At 29.8% G+C, this 18,564-nt stretch overlaps 2 protein-coding genes and 1 long non-coding RNA gene across 3 annotated transcripts; all 3 read right to left on the bottom strand.

Annotated features, from left to right (window-relative positions):
* Positions 1-45: 45 nt before the first annotated feature.
* On the bottom strand, positions 46-7,303 carry LOC111031706. The gene is made up of 3 exons (XR_002604234.1): positions 4,828-7,303; positions 4,508-4,659; positions 46-747 (listed from the first exon to the last, which is right to left on the bottom strand). It is a non-coding gene; the product is annotated as an uncharacterized LOC111031706 (long non-coding RNA).
* Positions 7,304-9,782: 2,479 nt separating this feature from the next.
* LOC111031704 (stress-70 protein, mitochondrial) lies at positions 9,783-18,479 on the bottom strand. Its single transcript, XM_022311757.1, has 2 exons — positions 18,263-18,479; positions 9,783-12,281 (listed from the first exon to the last, which is right to left on the bottom strand). The coding sequence occupies exon 2, from the start codon at positions 12,251-12,253 to the stop codon at positions 10,214-10,216; it is 2,040 nt and encodes a 679-aa protein (XP_022167449.1). The 5' UTR covers positions 12,254-12,281; positions 18,263-18,479; the 3' UTR covers positions 9,783-10,213.
* On the bottom strand, positions 14,838-16,364 carry LOC111031725 (ran GTPase-activating protein 1). Its single transcript, XM_022311786.1, has one exon. It carries the CDS (start codon positions 16,362-16,364, stop codon positions 14,838-14,840), a length of 1,527 nt encoding a protein of 508 aa, XP_022167478.1.
* Positions 18,480-18,564: the final 85 nt, after the last annotated feature.

Here is an 18,564-nt window from a genome sequence, read left to right as displayed (position 1 = left end):
TTATTAATAAAACACATCCAATTTTATATCTAAGATCTAAGTCATTTAAATATTAAAAACTGTTAAAATCAAATATTTTATTTATTTATTTTTTTTTATCATTTACTATTAAAATACACAATCTGTAAATATTATTATACAATAAGTGTATGTGATGGAGGTGACATGACTTGAGTGGCAGGAGATAAGAAGCCGCCCATTGGAGGCACTTAAGGTTAGGAGTTTATTTTACTGTGCTAGCAAGAGAGAGTGAGATTGAATACAAAATTAAGGGGGGGTAGAGATATATACAATTTTATTTAAGAAGGTTACGACACCAGGTACGTTTAAGACGCCTTCTGGGGTCACCAGGAATAGAGTTGGTAGATAGCTCGGAAATCAGGAGATTACGATGGCTGTGGAGCTTGGAGTGTATGTGCTTGGAGAAAGTTTTTGTCACGTTTTGGACTGTTGGAATGGCTAGATCTCTATGTAGAGTGTTGTTAGATACATAGTAGGTGGCTTTGATTATTTGGCGGAGACATTTTGATTGGAAGACTTGGATTTTGTTTAACTTGGACTTTTTGGCTGCACCCCAGGGTTAGATACTGTATGTCCAGATCAGTTTGAGTAGGAGTTTGTATAATAGTAGCTTGTTTTTTAAGTTGATGTGTTGTGATGTGGAAGATAACGTAGTTGGATTATTCAAGGCAAGTCTTTTGTTGTGGGTGTGAGTTGCCCAAGTTAACCTACGGTCTAGATGTAGACCTAAAATCAAATATCAAGTGAAAATACATTAGTATTGTCAGGTTATTATTTATTTTATTAGGCAAGCAATTTTATTTGAATGGGGGTTTTTATTTTAAACAATTATGAATTAACAAATAAATCATGTTCAAGCATTGGGTAGCATAGTTATATTTTTGTGACCTAAGTAGGATACAACAGAATTAGGCCTTGTAGAGGAATTCTCTAAAATAATAGTATAGTAATTCACTTTATTCTGTACTATAGTAAAACTCGCTTAAGACGCTTTCCTGCATAAAACTCTGTTTTCTACCGGTTCCTAAACATGTCCTATACTAGTCAATGTAAAAACTGACTGTTAAAACACTTGATTTTTTTCTATCCAATCAGATAATACTCTCGTTTGTTAAGTAGATTACGATAAATTTCAGTAATTTTGAGATAATAAAAATAGGAATGTTACTTGTTAATGTGGTATAATCAAGTATCGATCCAGTATCATCTCCTACAATTACTGCTCGTTTGCAACACCTATCAGAAATGCAAAAAGTACTCTCCTATGCAGAAAATGCTTAAGAAATGTTGTGTTATGATAAATTCTTTTTTTTCAATTTCTACATAAAATACTTTTCTGGTTAGGTTCCCTTTTTATGCTACAAATCTATTCACATCAGTCTACGATACTTATAAATTATAACCAGTGTGGCAGTCATTAATTTGAGAAGTGATGCTAGGTGATGGAGTTTCTCTTGTTTTTAAAAAATATTTATTTGTATCCCTTTAAATTATATTCTTATCAATAAGACATTTAAATATTTAGGTACCTACTCCCATTTTTTTTGATACTTTTGAATATCAAGAGAAGATTTTCTAAAAATACTTTTCTAGGGAAATAATTCAATGATTATTGTTGATGGGCTGATGGCATTAATAGACTTACTGCCGAGATATTATTGTCAGTTCCGACTTATACGTATTTATTTTATCCAAGGAACATTGTGGAGGCATTTTATATAATTTTGTTGTTGTTTAAATTATGATTAAAAAATAAAAATAAAAATAATTTTTATTACTTTACTTTTTCCATATTCATAATTTTATAAAATATTTCTGCAAATGAAAATTTTGAGAAATAAAATATTATTGCATATTTTTAGAGCATATTTGTTCTTTTTTAAGCACATAAGAGCATGCATATTTAGTACTTTTTAAGTGCATTAAGTTCCGAACCCTAGTTATTAGCCATTAGAGTAACTTTCTTTAAATAAGCTGAAATTATTTTTTACAAAATGTATATAGTGTGGTAAATGCACTAATACAAATAATAAGGGTGGGTATAACACATAAATATGTCTTATTCTACTTGTATTCCCACTAATTATAAATTAGGTATATCTAGTAAATACCTAGAACCCTTATTATAATTAAAAATATTTGGTTTAAGAATTTAAGTAGATATATATTTTTATTGTGTTAAATTAAGGTAAAACGTTATTTTTATAAGGTAAAATTGTATAATATTTAATATATTTTGACTGATTGTGTATATCTTACAATAAAGTAATAATACTATTACTAGGCTAATAATCATAATATGTAGTTGATAAAGTCACAATAAAAAAAATAAATAACTATTATAAAATTAATTTTCATATTTTAGCATTGTAAAAGTTTTTACATTTTTCTCTTATTTGAAAAAAAAGTTTGTCAAATTAAACTGGTATGTTCTATTTACAATCTTTATATAAAATATTTATTTTTATTTTTTCATAAATACCTATGCTAGAATGTTTTTTTTCGAATTGATGACATAACTTGTGTTATATGTATATTTTGTACCATTATTTACTGAAACTATAGACCTATAAACTAGGTTATCTGAAACTGGAACCCTTTATGTTAGTAAATATACATAAACCTAGTGTTAACTATCTTTCCTTTGAATTTCTATAAATAGTGAAATTGCTAAATTACTATGACTAATTACTAAATAATTACACAACTCTAATGATTAAATAGGTTAGCATGTATATTTTTGACTAAATACAAAAAAATACGATCTGGCTTCAGAATAACCTGAACGAGAATACTCTCCAATGCAGGTCTTTAACCAACTGTCGTACATAGTACATTAGTTCACCCTTAACACTATCTCTCTTGGTGGGGAAAGGTGGTCCACCAATTACATTAAGACATGTTTAGCATTAAGAAGTTTAGAAGTATCTTTAACACAAGATATATGTAGGTACTAAATACTACCCTAATAAAATATGTTTACTTACCTAAATATTAAGCGTGTATTTAAATTAAAAAAAAAATTAAAGGACAATTTTTTAAAAATGTGTTGAACCAGTAACAATTATTTCAAGCAACCGTCTATGAACTATGACTGAAACATTTATAGTTAATAGATTGCTGAATAAAAGAAAGATTGCAGAAGAGCGTAGGTTCTCTTCCTCAATAGGTATTACTATTTCAGAGGTTAATTATTTATTTATTTATTTTATAATAATTACAGATAATGAGATAAATATAAGCTTCAAACAGTTCATCAATTTAGTAGATATTATATCATCTTTTTACATACAATACAATTAAAAATGGTAAAATTCAGACGTATGATAGATAAATAATATTACAAATTATAATATATGTCTATGGTAAAATTACATGTGAGAGTTTAAGTTGAGGGTTTAAACATGATATTCAATATCTGAACGATTTTGGTTGATTAGGTTATTTTAAATAATATTTATGTGTATTGTGTATCTTGTACCTATACTAGAATTAAATTTTCATCATTTACAATTTGTTAAAATGTATTAAATCCCTTATTTTATTAAGAACCCTTTTTTTCTTACGTATACTTTTAGCCTTTAGGAACTTCAACTATATTACTTACCTGTAGTTACCTACCTACCTTACTTTCAAAGTAGAACAATTGAATTGTTTTAGTTCAACTGTATAAGTTTGGTATAATTTACTACATCCTTTGGTCATGATATGTACATGTTTATGTATGGTGAGACTGTAGGTATGACTTATGTGTATGTACATTTCAGTAAATCTAACCAAAATTAGTTCAATTACAGTGAGAAGGTTTGGTGAGTATCTGTATGCCATTAATGTAACTATGTATAGGTAAGTATACATGGGCGTCCATTGTGGGGGGGGCAAGACAGGGTACTTGCCCCCCCCCCTGGAAAAAAATATTATGAACATGTAGCTCAATAAATATTACCACAATATTACCTTATTAGTTATTACCGAAATTTTTTATTTTGACCCTCTCTAAATTATTACTTATGAGCGCCCATGTAAATATAACACTAGAAATAAAGATTAAATATTTCTCTAACAGCGAATAATATGCAAAACAATTGTTCTTTCATTGCATGCTCACTTTAATCCGTCTAACAATAGGGATAATGCTTGGTTGGATTTTTCAATAAAACGACGCATTCACATTTCATAATATGCATAATATATGATGTACCCATTACCCATGCGGCCATGCAGTATAATTGTATAAATTATAAGTAGGTACACTTCAAATAATATTACAAGTTACAACATAATAAAATAATATGTATATCAATATTACCTTATTATATACCTAATGGATAATATTATACAATATTTTACTGCATTACAAAAACGTACTAAAACTATAGTTTTTTGTCATAAATTAATGATGGATGAAAATGTCGAGTTGGTATCTTTCTATCGAATTGGATTTATATTTAATTGTGAGTCAAGATTATGAAGACTAAATAAATACCTATACTCTGTTCGCCGAGAGACCAGGAGTCAGGACTGCGTGGCGGACGAAAACTCGTCGATCCCCACTACTTTTACTCGTAACAGCTACGCTCCACCAGCCGACCACCAGCTGCTCAGAATTCGGGACATGCCACACATGCATATTGCATACTGCATTCAGTGTCATGATTTTTCATTTTTTGTAGTGATTTCAATTCAGATTTTCGAGCACGTTTTGTGTTATTTTTTAAATAATTAATACAAAAAAATGTGTTGTATGACTTGTATGTAATTTATACTAGAATATTATTATATTATTATCATTGATATAATACGTACCATATTATTATAACGGCTGACACGAACGTATATTTGAACTCACTATGTATAAAAAATAGTTTTATTTGTAAAGAGGGGTTATTTGATGGAGCTCCCGCATTTCCATCAGTCGTATACGCGAGACGGTCCTGGTCTCCGCGAAAGGAGTATAATAATATTCAAAGTGCACATACATGAAAATGTATTTAAAAATTAAAACCTACAATATGTATAATAGATCATACTTAAAAATATGGTATATTTACTAATAGAAAAAATTGAATTGCAAAAGAAATCCATTAAGTCATAAATCACATGTTAGATGGTTTAGTTGTCTCATGCATAGGATCATCGGCGTTGACTGTTGTGGAAATGTATGTTCGATCTTTCGTTACGTCCACAAAGATATCAACCATGACATGAGTCGAATCTTCTTCATCACTCACTGTTGATATTTGAGGATAATGTAAGTAACTTTCATTTACTATATAGTAGGTAGGTACCCAGGGTCTTAGCTACTCATAATTAATGCAATGTTGTGGTTTTTTTAAAGCAGTCTGAAAACAAGAATTTATTCTACCATAATGGTGCCAGATGCTACGTATTTGGGCTTAATTTTGGATAGCAATGAACGATAAAAAGCTCATTTATATATTATATCACATATCCTCTGTTACCTACAAATGTGCAAATGTGCTAATTTGTTAATGTCTACTCGGAATCTGGTGGGATTCCCACCCTTCGTCCTTAACGCATGTCTACAGTCAATCGAGCTTAAGTCAAATAGGTATGGATATTGTTTTTTGATTCTAAAACAAAAATTAGTGATGGGCACTACCGAATGATTTGAATAACCGACTAATAGTTATATTTTACTCCAAAAAACTGACTAATAGTTGGTTTCAATTACCATGAAAAACTAACAACAAACAGCTTAATAATTAATTGTTACAAAATACACAATTTAGATAGGCAAGCTTTCTACACACCAGTCTTGGCCCTTGGGGCGTTTAAATCTACCCCAACCTTGTTTCGTATGTGGAAATCTCTACTTTTCTCCACTTATCATTATATATCGTTGCCTAATTGTGCAATTTATATTGAAATATTCATCCATACTTCAACTCTGTTAACACTAAATGGAAATTATATACCTACCTATAAATTCACTCCATTACTCTTCGTGGTTCTTACACATGAATACAATGTTCACGAATTTCTTCCATATGATATCTCTCATGATGCCTTTACCCAAGTCCCAAACACCTCCAGTGATGGTAGCACCTATAGTGTGCTACACGAAATTAGAGACTCGACTGTAGCGCGACTGGTGGTCAAAAATTTGGATTTCAATGTCGTTTAAACCTTGCAAAAGCGCGGTTGGTTTGAAATTAGTGAGCGCTGTATGCGGCAGTTCAATTTACGCACGCTTTTTAGCAGACATTTTGAGTAACCATACTGATTATAGGCCGTCGCGCAACAGTCGAGTCTCTAATTTGTGAAACACACTATTGCTTCAATGCTTCCTTAGATACACCTCAATCGAATTACGTTCAATGTCCCCATGTACAACAAACGGTATATTTAGGTAATTTTTTGGGGACAATATGAAGTCGACCCCCCTTGTCTTCACAGGAGGATTTGTCTCGCCACCAGGGGCGGGTTATGCTGATTTTTTTCCTGAACTGCATGTACAGACAGTCACCAATCTGTCTCCTTACCTTTCTTTTTTCAGCGCAGTGCACTGGTATATTTTAGAAGCTTTCTCCTCTGTTAATTCTTTACCTTCCGATAATTATCTAAGATTCTTAAGCCAGTATCTTAGCTATCGCCATTAAAGTTATCTGAGTGGGTAGCCCATTAGTTAAAAAATTCGCGCAACTCTGGTATCACTCAAAACAGGGTCTATCACTTCACTATCTCCTATCAATAGGCTCTCGAGTCTCGGGAATGAAGATCTTATATGTTCTAATTACATATTTAAATACTTAGATCATATTCTATTATACAATGGATGGAGTTACAGCACATCACGCCCATGATTGAAATATACAGCTGGTTATTGCATATTGACTCGGATTGTTATCATCTGAAACAAAATGGCTGCGTAAAGGGATATCACAAATTACAAATATCAATTTTTCTTATCATGAAAAATACGCTCGCATAAAAATTGATTATTATTGGCTCCCTTTACGCTGCCATTTTTGTTTTTATCATCGGATATTTGATTGAGGGGGGGTATATATGCAATAACCTCGTACATTTCAACATGATCACGCCTATGGAGTGAATTGAAGCCAACATAACTATTTAGGACTCATGTCTGCTTATTAAATATAAATCTGCTTTCCCGCTTAAAATTGAATTTAACCGAATTTAGGTATTGTTCTATGGTATTACTAATTCTGAATTCACATAACACTGTTATTACACAAAATTACAAAATGTTTTTTAATTTGTATCGATTAATGATTATAAACGTATAAATAATAAATAAATTGAATCGAAAACAATCATTACAATTAATAATTGAGCCATATGTATCATTAAAATTAATGTAGCCAATATCCATTCACTTTAAATGACAGGCAAGAATGTGTGACATAAATGCACCAAAATAATTTTGTTTAAAAATCGGTAGGTAATATCTTTGTAGTACCTATTACTCTATATAGTACCATTTTAGTTATATTACACTAGTTTCTACTTCTAAGTACCGTTTTATTATTATTTTATATTTATGACTATGCATAAGGATTAAGAACATAATGTTAATAGTTTATCTTAATAAAGTACAATATTACATATTTTATGTTTCATAATACATAATATTAAGTATTAAAAGAAAATAGAGTATAGGAACAAGAATTAAAGAAAACATTTTTATCCTATTCATTTAATATCAGCGCCAAAACTTAATGATGAGAAACTACGCGCATGCGCATATCACTGCGGTCCTACTGTTTATTGGCATCACAAATTGTTTCTATGAGTATGTGACTATCTATATTATAATATGATCTAAGTTTAAATATAATGCCCATATTTATTTTATAACTAGTTCTTAAATGATATATTTAATTAATGAAATGATTAGGGCCAGTTGTACAGTCTGTGATTAAACTCCGATTACGCTTAATCAGCTGATAACAGATATTTAACCGGCCAAATTCGGCCGGTTAAACTGTGATTAACTTTAATCACAGACTGTACAACTTACTGGCCCTTAGTGGTTAACAGCTCTGCTCTATGTATTATATTTTGATAGTAATTTACTGAAACCACGTAGATCTGAACCTGAAACTCTTTCGGTCATGCATGCTGTTGAAAAAATGTATTAGTGTTCCTTACATCTATTATGTGTTGGAACGCCTCTAATTATAATGACGGATGTAAATTTAGTACCCATGCAAATACAATTTTAGTGAATATTTTTAAACTTTTTGAACCAGTTAGGCTTATAGTATACATTTAAAAAATTACTTCAAGCTACTCGACACTGGCTTATGGTTGACATATATTGGTCGTGTTTAACTAAATACTAAGATGAATGAAACGCAAACTCTTTTCTCAATATTGTTACTTCAAAAGTTAATTTAATACAATTTAGAAGATGTCCAATATTATATCATTTGATTACATAGTGTTGTGTACGTCTACAAGACAAATTAAATTAAGTACTATACTAATAATAATTATTGCTAATACTTCGATATAGGTTCATAACGATAGGTACTATTAAAAATGGTTAATATATGTCACTAAATGTGAGTTTTCTTATCACGTTCTAAAGCCTAAGCCTTAACTTCTGACATATACAAGAGTATAAGTATATTCTATAAACACTTTATATTGGTGACTATTCAAAATTTAATTTGGGCAGCTCTACTTAGTGTTTACTTAAGGTGAAGTTTGATGATACAAGTTTGTTTCCCTTAAATCCTAGCCGATTCTATATGTATTTCTTTAGAAATAATATCATGGACTCTATGGTATTTATACTTCAGTAGTCTAGTCTGAGGACAAATATTAAATGATTGCAAGATAAGTTTAACACTTTTTACATTTCAAACAAACACAAAATGCCTCACTGAGATCTGTATGACATTGTTCACATCTTCACCAGCAGCAGGACATTCACTTCTCTAGCATACTGAGGCGTTAAGTAACAAAATATCATGTTACCTCAGCACAATTTGTTTTTTGGGTAGACCACTAACTTATTTTAATGACTCACATGCTAAAATGTATAATATTATAAATATATAATTATAATATTAAATAACTTAGTTTATTTAATATAATATTATATATTAGAGTGGTAGGATTCAAATTTTATACTATTTCATCAAAAGCAAGACATTTAAGTTACTGTAAAAAGTTAATTTATTAATCATTACAAAATGTCATTAGAGTATCAACAAATTAACTATAAAATAGTATATTTATGCCGGGTTGCGTGAACTATCAGTTAAAATTTATTGAATCAACAGTGAGCTAGCTAATGGTCCTTAAACATGATTGGTTCACTAAATTAATTAATAATTTATGCGACCTGGCATTAGTATTTTAAATGAAGTATACAAGATGAATAACATCAGAACATTTACTATTATAAAGAATACCAATAAATTTATATGTACTTACCTTAGCCATAAGTTAAGGAGTTTATGTTTAACCATAGACAATATTGAGTTGACAAAAAATAAGTTTAAAGTTTCTCAAGTTCTATTTAGATTATGCTTACTACTGATGACACATGTTTTTGAAGTACCGATAAGAAATTTAAATGTTTGTTGGTTGTACAAAATTAACCAGAGTTTATAAAAACATTTTATTATTTTGTACTAATAGGTACTGTAAAATGTCTCAAACTATTGTCATCCCTAATAGCTAATACATTTTAATTTAAAACTAACAGGAACTTTACATATTTTTAAAATTTTTCAAAATAGTCTAAAAGGAATAGAGTATACCGACGGATGGCAGGTATTCAGTACCTACACACATATATTTAACTATTTTTAACACAAACCTTTGTTTTTTTACTGAATAGCGCTTAGTTAAGATTAACATACATTTTATAATTATTTTATGTAATATTTCTAATACACGTCACATAGGTGAGACCAACCTTCCAATAAATATATATTAACATTTTGGATTTTCTCTAGTCAACCATTAATTCCAAGAAAGTTTAAATTAAGTTCTAGAAATAGTGATCATTAGAGTACCAATGACGATAAATATTCTATATAATAACTTATTCAATTTTTATATATAAAATGTGTATTATTATAATTATAAATATATACAATATTATTTACATACTATGAATAAAAAACAAATAGTAATTTTAACTACTACAATTTGGAGACAACTAAGTACCTTATTAGAAACTTTATTATTGTTCTTTTTTGGTTTCTTGCTCGGTTGTCTGACCATCTCCACTTTGGTTTTGATTACCACTATTTTCTTGTTCACGTTTAGCAGCCATCTTCTTATAGGCTACTTCAAACATTTTCAAGGAGGCTTGCTGTAATTTTTGTGTACTAGCTTTTAATTCTTCAGGATCTTGTTCACCAGCCTGTGCTTGTGCTATTTTTTCTCTAACTTCTTTTATTAATTCACGAATATTGGTGGCATCTTCTTCGGGTATATGTACTTGGTATTCTGTTAATTTGCTTTCTGTATCATTAACAATAGAATCAGCTTGATTAAGGGCTTCAACGCGGTCCTTTTTAACTTGATCTTGTTGGGCATATTGTTCAGCGTTCTTCACCATATTTTCTATTTCGTCCTTACTTAGACCACCAGAAGATTGGATAGAAATTTGTTGTTCACGACCAGTACCCTTGTCACGGGCAGAAACATGAACTATACCATTAGCGTCAATATCAAACGTGACCTCTATTTGTGGAACACCTCTAGGTGCAGGTGGAATTCCAACCAATGAAAACTGGCCGAGGGGTTTATTATCAGCAGCGATCGCTCTTTCTCCTTGGAATACTTTAATTTCTACTTGAGTCTGAGAGTCAGCAGCTGTAGAGAAAACTTGACTCTTCTTGGTTGGAATGGTTGTATTACGTGAAATGAGGCTAGTGAATACACCTCCCATTGTTTCAATACCAAGGGATAATGGAGTGACATCCAGCAAAAGAACATCTGTTACACTTCCAGAAAGCACTCCACCTTGAATTGCAGCTCCAACAGCAACAGCTTCATCCGGATTTACAGCTTTACTAGGCTGTTTTCCAAATATTTCTTGAACCAATGACTGAACCTTTGGCATTCGAGTCATTCCACCAACCAACAGTACGTCAGAAATATCAGAAAGTTTTATTTCGGCATCCTTTACAGCTTTTTGACATGGCCCTGTCGTTCTTTTAATCAAATCACCAACTAGTCCTTCAAATTTGGCTCTAGTTAATTTTAAGTTTAAATGCTTTGGGCCAGAGCTATCAACAGTTATGTATGGTAAATTGATGTCAGTTTGAAGAGAAGAAGATAATTCAACTTTTGCCTTTTCCGCAGCCTCTTTTACACGTTGCAAAGCCATAGCATCTTTATTTAAATCAACACCTTGCTCTTTTTTGAATTCAGATATCAAATAATTAACCAACAAATTATCAAAATCTTCACCACCGAGTAATGTGTCTCCATTAGTTGATTTGACCTCAAATACACCTTTTTGGTTTTCCAATATAGAAACATCAAAAGTACCACCACCTAAATCATACACAGCTATAAGTTTATCACTATCTTTCTCCATACCATATGCTAACGCTGCAGCAGTAGGTTCATTAATAACACGCAAGACATTGAGTCCTGCAATTTGTCCAGCATCCTTAGTAGCTTGTCTCTGAGAGTCGTTGAAATATGCTGGAACAGTGATTACAGCATTTTTAACATTTGTTCCCAAGAAAGAATCAGCTGTTTCCTTCATTTTAATTAAGACAAATGCTCCAATTTGACTAGGAGAGTACATCTTGCCATCTGAACCTTGCACCCAAGCATCTCCATTAGTAGCTTTTACAATTTTAAATGTCAAGTTTTTTAAGTCCTTTTGTATTTCAGGTTCGTCATAACGCCGACCAATTAGCCTTTTAGTAGCATAAAAAGTGTTTTGGGTATTAGTTACGGCTTGTCTTTTAGCAGGAGTACCAGCTAACCTCTCTCCATCTTTAGTGAAAGCCACAACTGAAGGTGTAGTTCTTGATCCTTCAGAGTTTTCAATTACTCTGGGTTGTTTTCCTTCCATAACAGCCACACAAGAATTGGTTGTACCAAGATCAATTCCAATAACATGACCTTGGACACCTTTAGATGATGATTGCCGAGTTTGAAATGGGCTAAGACATAAAGCTTTAGATATTATATCTTGTTTAACAAGGAGCGACTGCTCTGCAGCTCGACGTGCAACATATTTAGCTGCGCTCAACATTGTGATGTGATATAAGTTCTACAGTAATCTGTAAAATAAGAAGTTAAACAACAATATTAATCTAAAAAGTCATGTATATGCTTCATAAAATAAATACAAGCACACAATAATACATAATGTGCTGGGAAAGAAAATCAGGTAATTTAAGTATGTGATTTATTAACTTGTAGCACCTGGATGATTATTTTGGTCTTAAAAATAGTTATATAGAACATTAATATATTTTTTTTATAGAAAATTTCATCACAAATAAAAAGTGTAACATAGTAATATAACAATTTCATAGTTTTGAATTTTTAGTGTAATCAAATGACATCAGAAAAAAATAGCAGCCAGTTGATATTTCATCATAAATGAAAATTTCAAACGGTAATTCCAACAGTATCATCATTGTGAAAATGTTATTTATTGGTTACCAATGTAAAATAAATAATTATTGTAATCCAATCACTATCTATTAGAAAATAAATCAGATATAAATATAGCAGCCAGTTGATATTTCATCATAAATGAAAATTTCAAACGGTAATTCCAACGGTATCATCATTTTTATTAAATTAATATTTATATAGGCATTACGTCAAACTAAACAGAGCATTTTTGATAGAACTAAAATCAACATCAGATGTAAATATAGCAGCCAGTTGATATTTCATCATAAATGAAAATTTCAAACGGTAATTCCAACAGTATCATCATTGTGAAAATGTTATTTATTGGTTACCAATGTAAAATAAATAATTATTGTAATCCAATCATCTATTAGAAAATAAATCAGATATAAATATAGCAGCCAGTTGATATTTCATCATAAATGAAAATTTCAAACGGTAATTCCAACGGTATCATCATTTTTATTAAATTAATATTTATATAGGCATTACGTCAAACTATACAGAGCATATTTGATAGAACTAAAATCAACATCAGATGTAAATATAGCAGCCAGTTGATATTTCATCATAAATGAAAATTTCAAACGGTAATTCCAACAGTATCATCATTGTGAAAATGTTATTTATTGGTTACCAATGTAAAATAAATAATTAATGTAATCCAATCATCTATTAGAAAATAAATCAGATATAAATATAGCAGCCAGTTGATATTTCATCATAAATGAAAATTTCAAACGGTAATTCCAACAGTATCATCATTGTGAAAATGTTATTTATTGGTTACCAATGTAAAATAAATAATTAATGTAATCCAATCATCTATTAGAAAATAAATCAGATATAAATATAGCAGCCAGTTGATATTTCATCATAAATGAAAATTTCAAACGGTAATTCCAACATATTATCATCATTTAAGAAATTTATAGGTATGTTTTATATAATTTGTTTATTGCAATCATTATCAAATAAAAATCATATGTTAATATAGCATATAGTTGGTAGATATTTTTTTTAATAAGTTGATTATTTTGAACGGTAATTTCAACAGGTATCATTGAAAGTTTAATTTATTTATAACATTTTCTATTATATACTTGGACAGGAAAATATATGGTGTAATAGTATTTAAGTAGTGTACTGTTAATCATATAAACAATCTGTAGATAAATAATCAAGTAAGAATTACTTTTAAAGACAACCGGATTTTAATATAATATATTACTTCACATACTGCGAATCGAATATTGTAGATGTGTTGGGTTTTTTGTTATAAGTTAGGTGTAAGCATATCATAGTATATAAACTAAACTAACAGAGTAGTTACCTAATTTAAGTTTGCAATTTTGAGGAAGACAAATAGGTACAGATTATTATAACACTTTGACAATATTTATTGTTTAAATTCTTATTTTCAATATTTTGAACTCAAAATATTTAAGGGGACCTAATTTTAAATGTATTAATACATTGTATACCAGAACAACAATCACTTAACATTAATTGAATCAATAGTGAGTTAATTGTCCCTTCAACATTACTAAGTGGCCACTAAATTGATTTTTTTTCACACAACCCGGTAAAAGTATTGTTCATATTGAAGTTATTAATTATTATCATTATAAATAATCATTTTAATGCAATGTAAACTAAGGGATTAATTTGTTATTTAAAATAAAAATTAGTTAAGAAGTACTTTGTATTTATTATTATTATATTTACTAGTTAGACATATTAATAACCATTATTAATTTTTAAATCTTAACAAACCTAGACTTAAATAAACATAGATCTTAACATTAAAAAAATAAATATATCAAAAATTTTGAATAAATAAAAGGTTAAACATTAAGTATTCCAGAATATTAGGATTAGCTGAGTAAACAAAAATTTCTTATACTTCCATAATCAATACATCTTTTTTTGTTTGAAGTATAAAGTTTAACAGATAGATAATTAACAAATGTTGCTCAAAATGATTAAATCACTAAGGTTGAAAAATATTTTAGCACAAAATATACGTAAAAAAAAATTATAAAATATATACTATATACTCAATATTTTAATGAAACTAAATAAATTCTTAAATTGAAAAAAAAACTGAATCGTGTACATAAAAAAAATAATATAAATTTTAGATTATTAAATGCCATTTCTAATGTACTGAGTGGGTAATAGTTGACAAATCATTGAACTGAATATTTTTTTTTTAACATAAAGCTTAATACACATTGAGATGGTTCAGGAATAACATTTTTATTTTCAACAGCAATTTTTAGAACTTCTAAACATCTACCGACATCTTTCCGTAGTTGGAATTTTTTATCTTCACTTTTAATAAGTCCATGTTTTACTAACAATAAATTTGTTAAGTCAACAAATTTTAATTCTTTGGTGGCATTAGTATATGCTGTTTTATACAACTCAAAACACTTATCCAATGTTACTTGATCATTTGCATTTTGATAACGACCAGCAATATCCATTAGTTGATCAACTAATATTTCAAAACTAACATCATCAGTAGAATTTTTTGTCAATTTAATCTCGCCAACAGTCATATCTTTCATTATATCAGCAGTTTTATCAGCATCAGAAGTAGAAATATTGTCTTCTTCAGTATCTGTTGAACTCTCTTCAGCTTCTTCATTTTCATTTTCTTCTTCAGAAGAACATTCACCTTCATCGCCACTGAATGATCCCAAAGTTTTGTCTTTGTTGGAATCTTTCAGTGTATTTGAGATTATTTCAATAGTTTCTATTCCAAACCTATTACCATTAATATTATACTCTTTTAAGTTTATCTTGTCACATAGTGCTTTTGTTAATATCACCCCACTTTCACCATTGATTTCATTATAACTTACATCCACATTTTCAAGGGATTCATGAACATTTAAAGCTTCTGCAATCGCCAAAGCACCTTTAGATTTTATTAAACAATCAGCAATATTCAAACGTTTCAGATTTTTTAATTTTGGCAGAACATTGGCTAATGCTTCTGCTCCTAGTACAGTTAATATATTATCTTGAACATCCAAAACTTTTAAATTTGGATTTTGTAGTAAACTCTTAGATAATGCTAAAATGCCTTTGCAATAAATTCCATTTTGAGGGATTGTTATTTCTTCCATTGTCTTAACAAGACTAAAGAATTGAGACAAAGCAATGATACCTTCATTTTCTAACCGGTTTCTACCTGCTACAAGTACTTTAAGGTTAAATGGAGTACCAGCTTTGGTACTAGCATGGTAATTATCAGTCAATGCTTTTGCAAGCATTTTTGCTCCACTAATTCCTAATCCATTATTCATTAAACGTAATGTTTGTAATTCATAACACACAGGTGAATTCAATAGCTTAACTAATCCTTTCATACCGATTGGTCCAAAAGCATTATTACTTAAATCAAGTTCAGATAAACGTACATTTGCTGTTAATAAACCAGCTGATAAATGTTCCAGAACTATTGGAATTTCAGATTTAAGTCGTCCAGTAAACATATCTTGCCATAATGCATGTTTAAGGAGAGACCCATGTTTAGCAATAGCATGACCAATTTCTTTAGCAGCATCAATACCTAAAGTATTTCCTTGAAGGTTGAAAAAAACCAGGCACCGACATTTTTCGATTGCTGAAACTATAGTTTTGGCATCTTCAGCAGAATTGAGTGAAAGAGATTGATCAGCAAAACTTAATCCCATGTCTTCCATCTTTTAATTAGATTTGAGTTGAACAAAATGAAAAGATTTGTTGTCAACTAATGGTTTTTGATTGTAGTTTTTATATAATCTGAAACGTACCAATGTCCTAAGTTGGTCGTTTGTAAATGTAAACAAAAATGCAAAAAGCTAATAACCTAAGATTTTATTGAATGTGTGCTAATATGTATTTAAGCTGATTGTAAGTAAACGAAATAATTGATTACTTATAAATCTCTAGGTACTTGAAAATAGAAAATGCAGGTACAAGCAGATAGATAAAAAAAGGCCAAAACCTTAATAAAAATAAATACTAGATGCAGTAGCTTACCCGAATCAGTAATAATTAAGTCATTAAGTATATACCTACCTAATTAAACAAATATTAACAAGATAGGTATAATAAATATAACTAAACCGTAAGAAAAAGAGATTTTAAAAATATTTCATCATAATATCTTATAATCTTAGAAATAAATCAACCTACAAATAGTTACACTTATATATATTTTTATAACATTTATGATGTACCTATAAAAATTATTAGTTTGATTTATGTCCTGTAATAGTATGTAATCACAATACTTTAATTAAACAATATTGATTTTGTATGAATTATTTTTAATTTTTTTAAGTTAATTTAGTATTTATTTATATATTGAAATATTATACGGGTTTAGATCCAATTACCTACAAATTAACAATGTAGAATGTAAACAACATAATACAGTTAAATTGTTTTTTCATATAGATACATACTTAATTCACTCACAATGAATAAAAAAAATTCAGTTATCATATCATCATTCAAATTTGATAGCACAAATAAAAAATATAGGTGAATAGGTATTTTGTGATATTTAATATATGCCTATTACAAAATCCAAATTGATTACTGTTATATGGATTACACATACCATCTAATTTTATCTAATTTGGTTTTAAATACAAGACAGATGGTTTTTTTTAATTTTAGAAGTAGTTGACTACCAAGCATAGATAAGTATAATACACCAAGTAACTAAGTACCCAGTATGTTTTTAATACTTGCTCTAAAATTATAGAGATAGGTAAAATGTCTAAGAATGATTAATGTATAAAATATAGGTAGTAAATATTTTATTTTAGAACTAAATTAAAAAATGTACAATTCAATTAAATGAGGATATATGTATGAAACATTTAAACCCCACAGTGTTTTTTAACGTTAAGTACCAAGTTAAAATGTGAATGAAGTTATGAACATACCTATTGATAAGTTTTTAATAATTACCTATGCTAAATTGGACAACTAATACAATTATTGTTTATGACAAAAAAGAAATTGAGTTAAATAGAGAGTAATTAAAATTTATTATACAAAAAAATCAAAATGATTCCATTGAGTTAATTCAAATAGTTGACTACAATTAGGTATAAATCAAAAACGGCGAAATTAATCAGGCATCTAATCTAACATAAAATCCTAACCTCAATTCATCCAAAATTATGATTAAAACAGTCGTCAAGACATTCCTAATATAAATATGAATGGCGTATGGACTACCTATAGCCATAACATTCAAGAAATGTTGCTCAAGGTTCTTTTTGAATAAAATTCGTATGGTATCTGATAAAGAGGAGAGGATAGGAACGTGGTGCGGCCTCCCATGCCCAGGCATGGAGACCGGTACGAGAGCGTACGTAATTTAATGGAGCGCATTCAAAGTCCGTCTGCATGAAACAGTGCAATAATTAATAATAGTTTTTCCACTAGATTCGGGTATGAATTTTGATAGCGATGGAATAACACAACCTACCATTTTCATTCTACCAATGGCTTATCCAGTTAACACAAGAACGTTCAATTAAAAATCTAAAGGTGTTTTATTGTAATCATGAATGTTTTTAATTGATGTAGTAAAGCTCACCTTAAGCAGACAACCTGAGAACCGTCAAGAAAGGCTGGAATTCGTCGCACGGATTGAAAAATCGTATGTAATGAAGCCTCGGGAATGTTCTAGAAGCGCCAGAACAAGCACGCTATAGAATACAGGCGACGCACGAACAGCAGCTGAACGCGGTTTCACGGAAATGACAATTCAGTGTGCCAGCGCTCGTATCGTCCTCAGTCAGTCAGTCGGCGGCAAAGGGGCGGCGTTATTTTCACAAGTGGTGCAATACGAATAAGCCCAATAGGGTGGCAATAGGTGAGGAAGTAGAAGGGTCAGAG

This window comes from Myzus persicae, unplaced genomic scaffold (assembly GCF_001856785.1).
Source record: "Myzus persicae strain clone G006 unplaced genomic scaffold, MPER_G0061.0, whole genome shotgun sequence".
NCBI lineage: Eukaryota > Metazoa > Arthropoda > Insecta > Hemiptera > Aphididae > Myzus > Myzus persicae.
The sequence above is the reverse complement of the archived record's forward strand: the minus strand, read 5'-3'. Positions and strand labels throughout refer to the sequence as shown.

Bases quoted from the DNA above. Each gene is read 5' to 3' on its own strand.
- LOC111031704 (XM_022311757.1), bottom strand. From the start codon at position 12,253: ATGTTGAGCGCAGCTAAATATGTTGCACGTCGAGCTGCAGAGCAGTCG.
- LOC111031725 (XM_022311786.1), bottom strand. From the start codon at position 16,364: ATGGAAGACATGGGATTAAGTTTTGCTGATCAATCTCTTTCACTCAAT.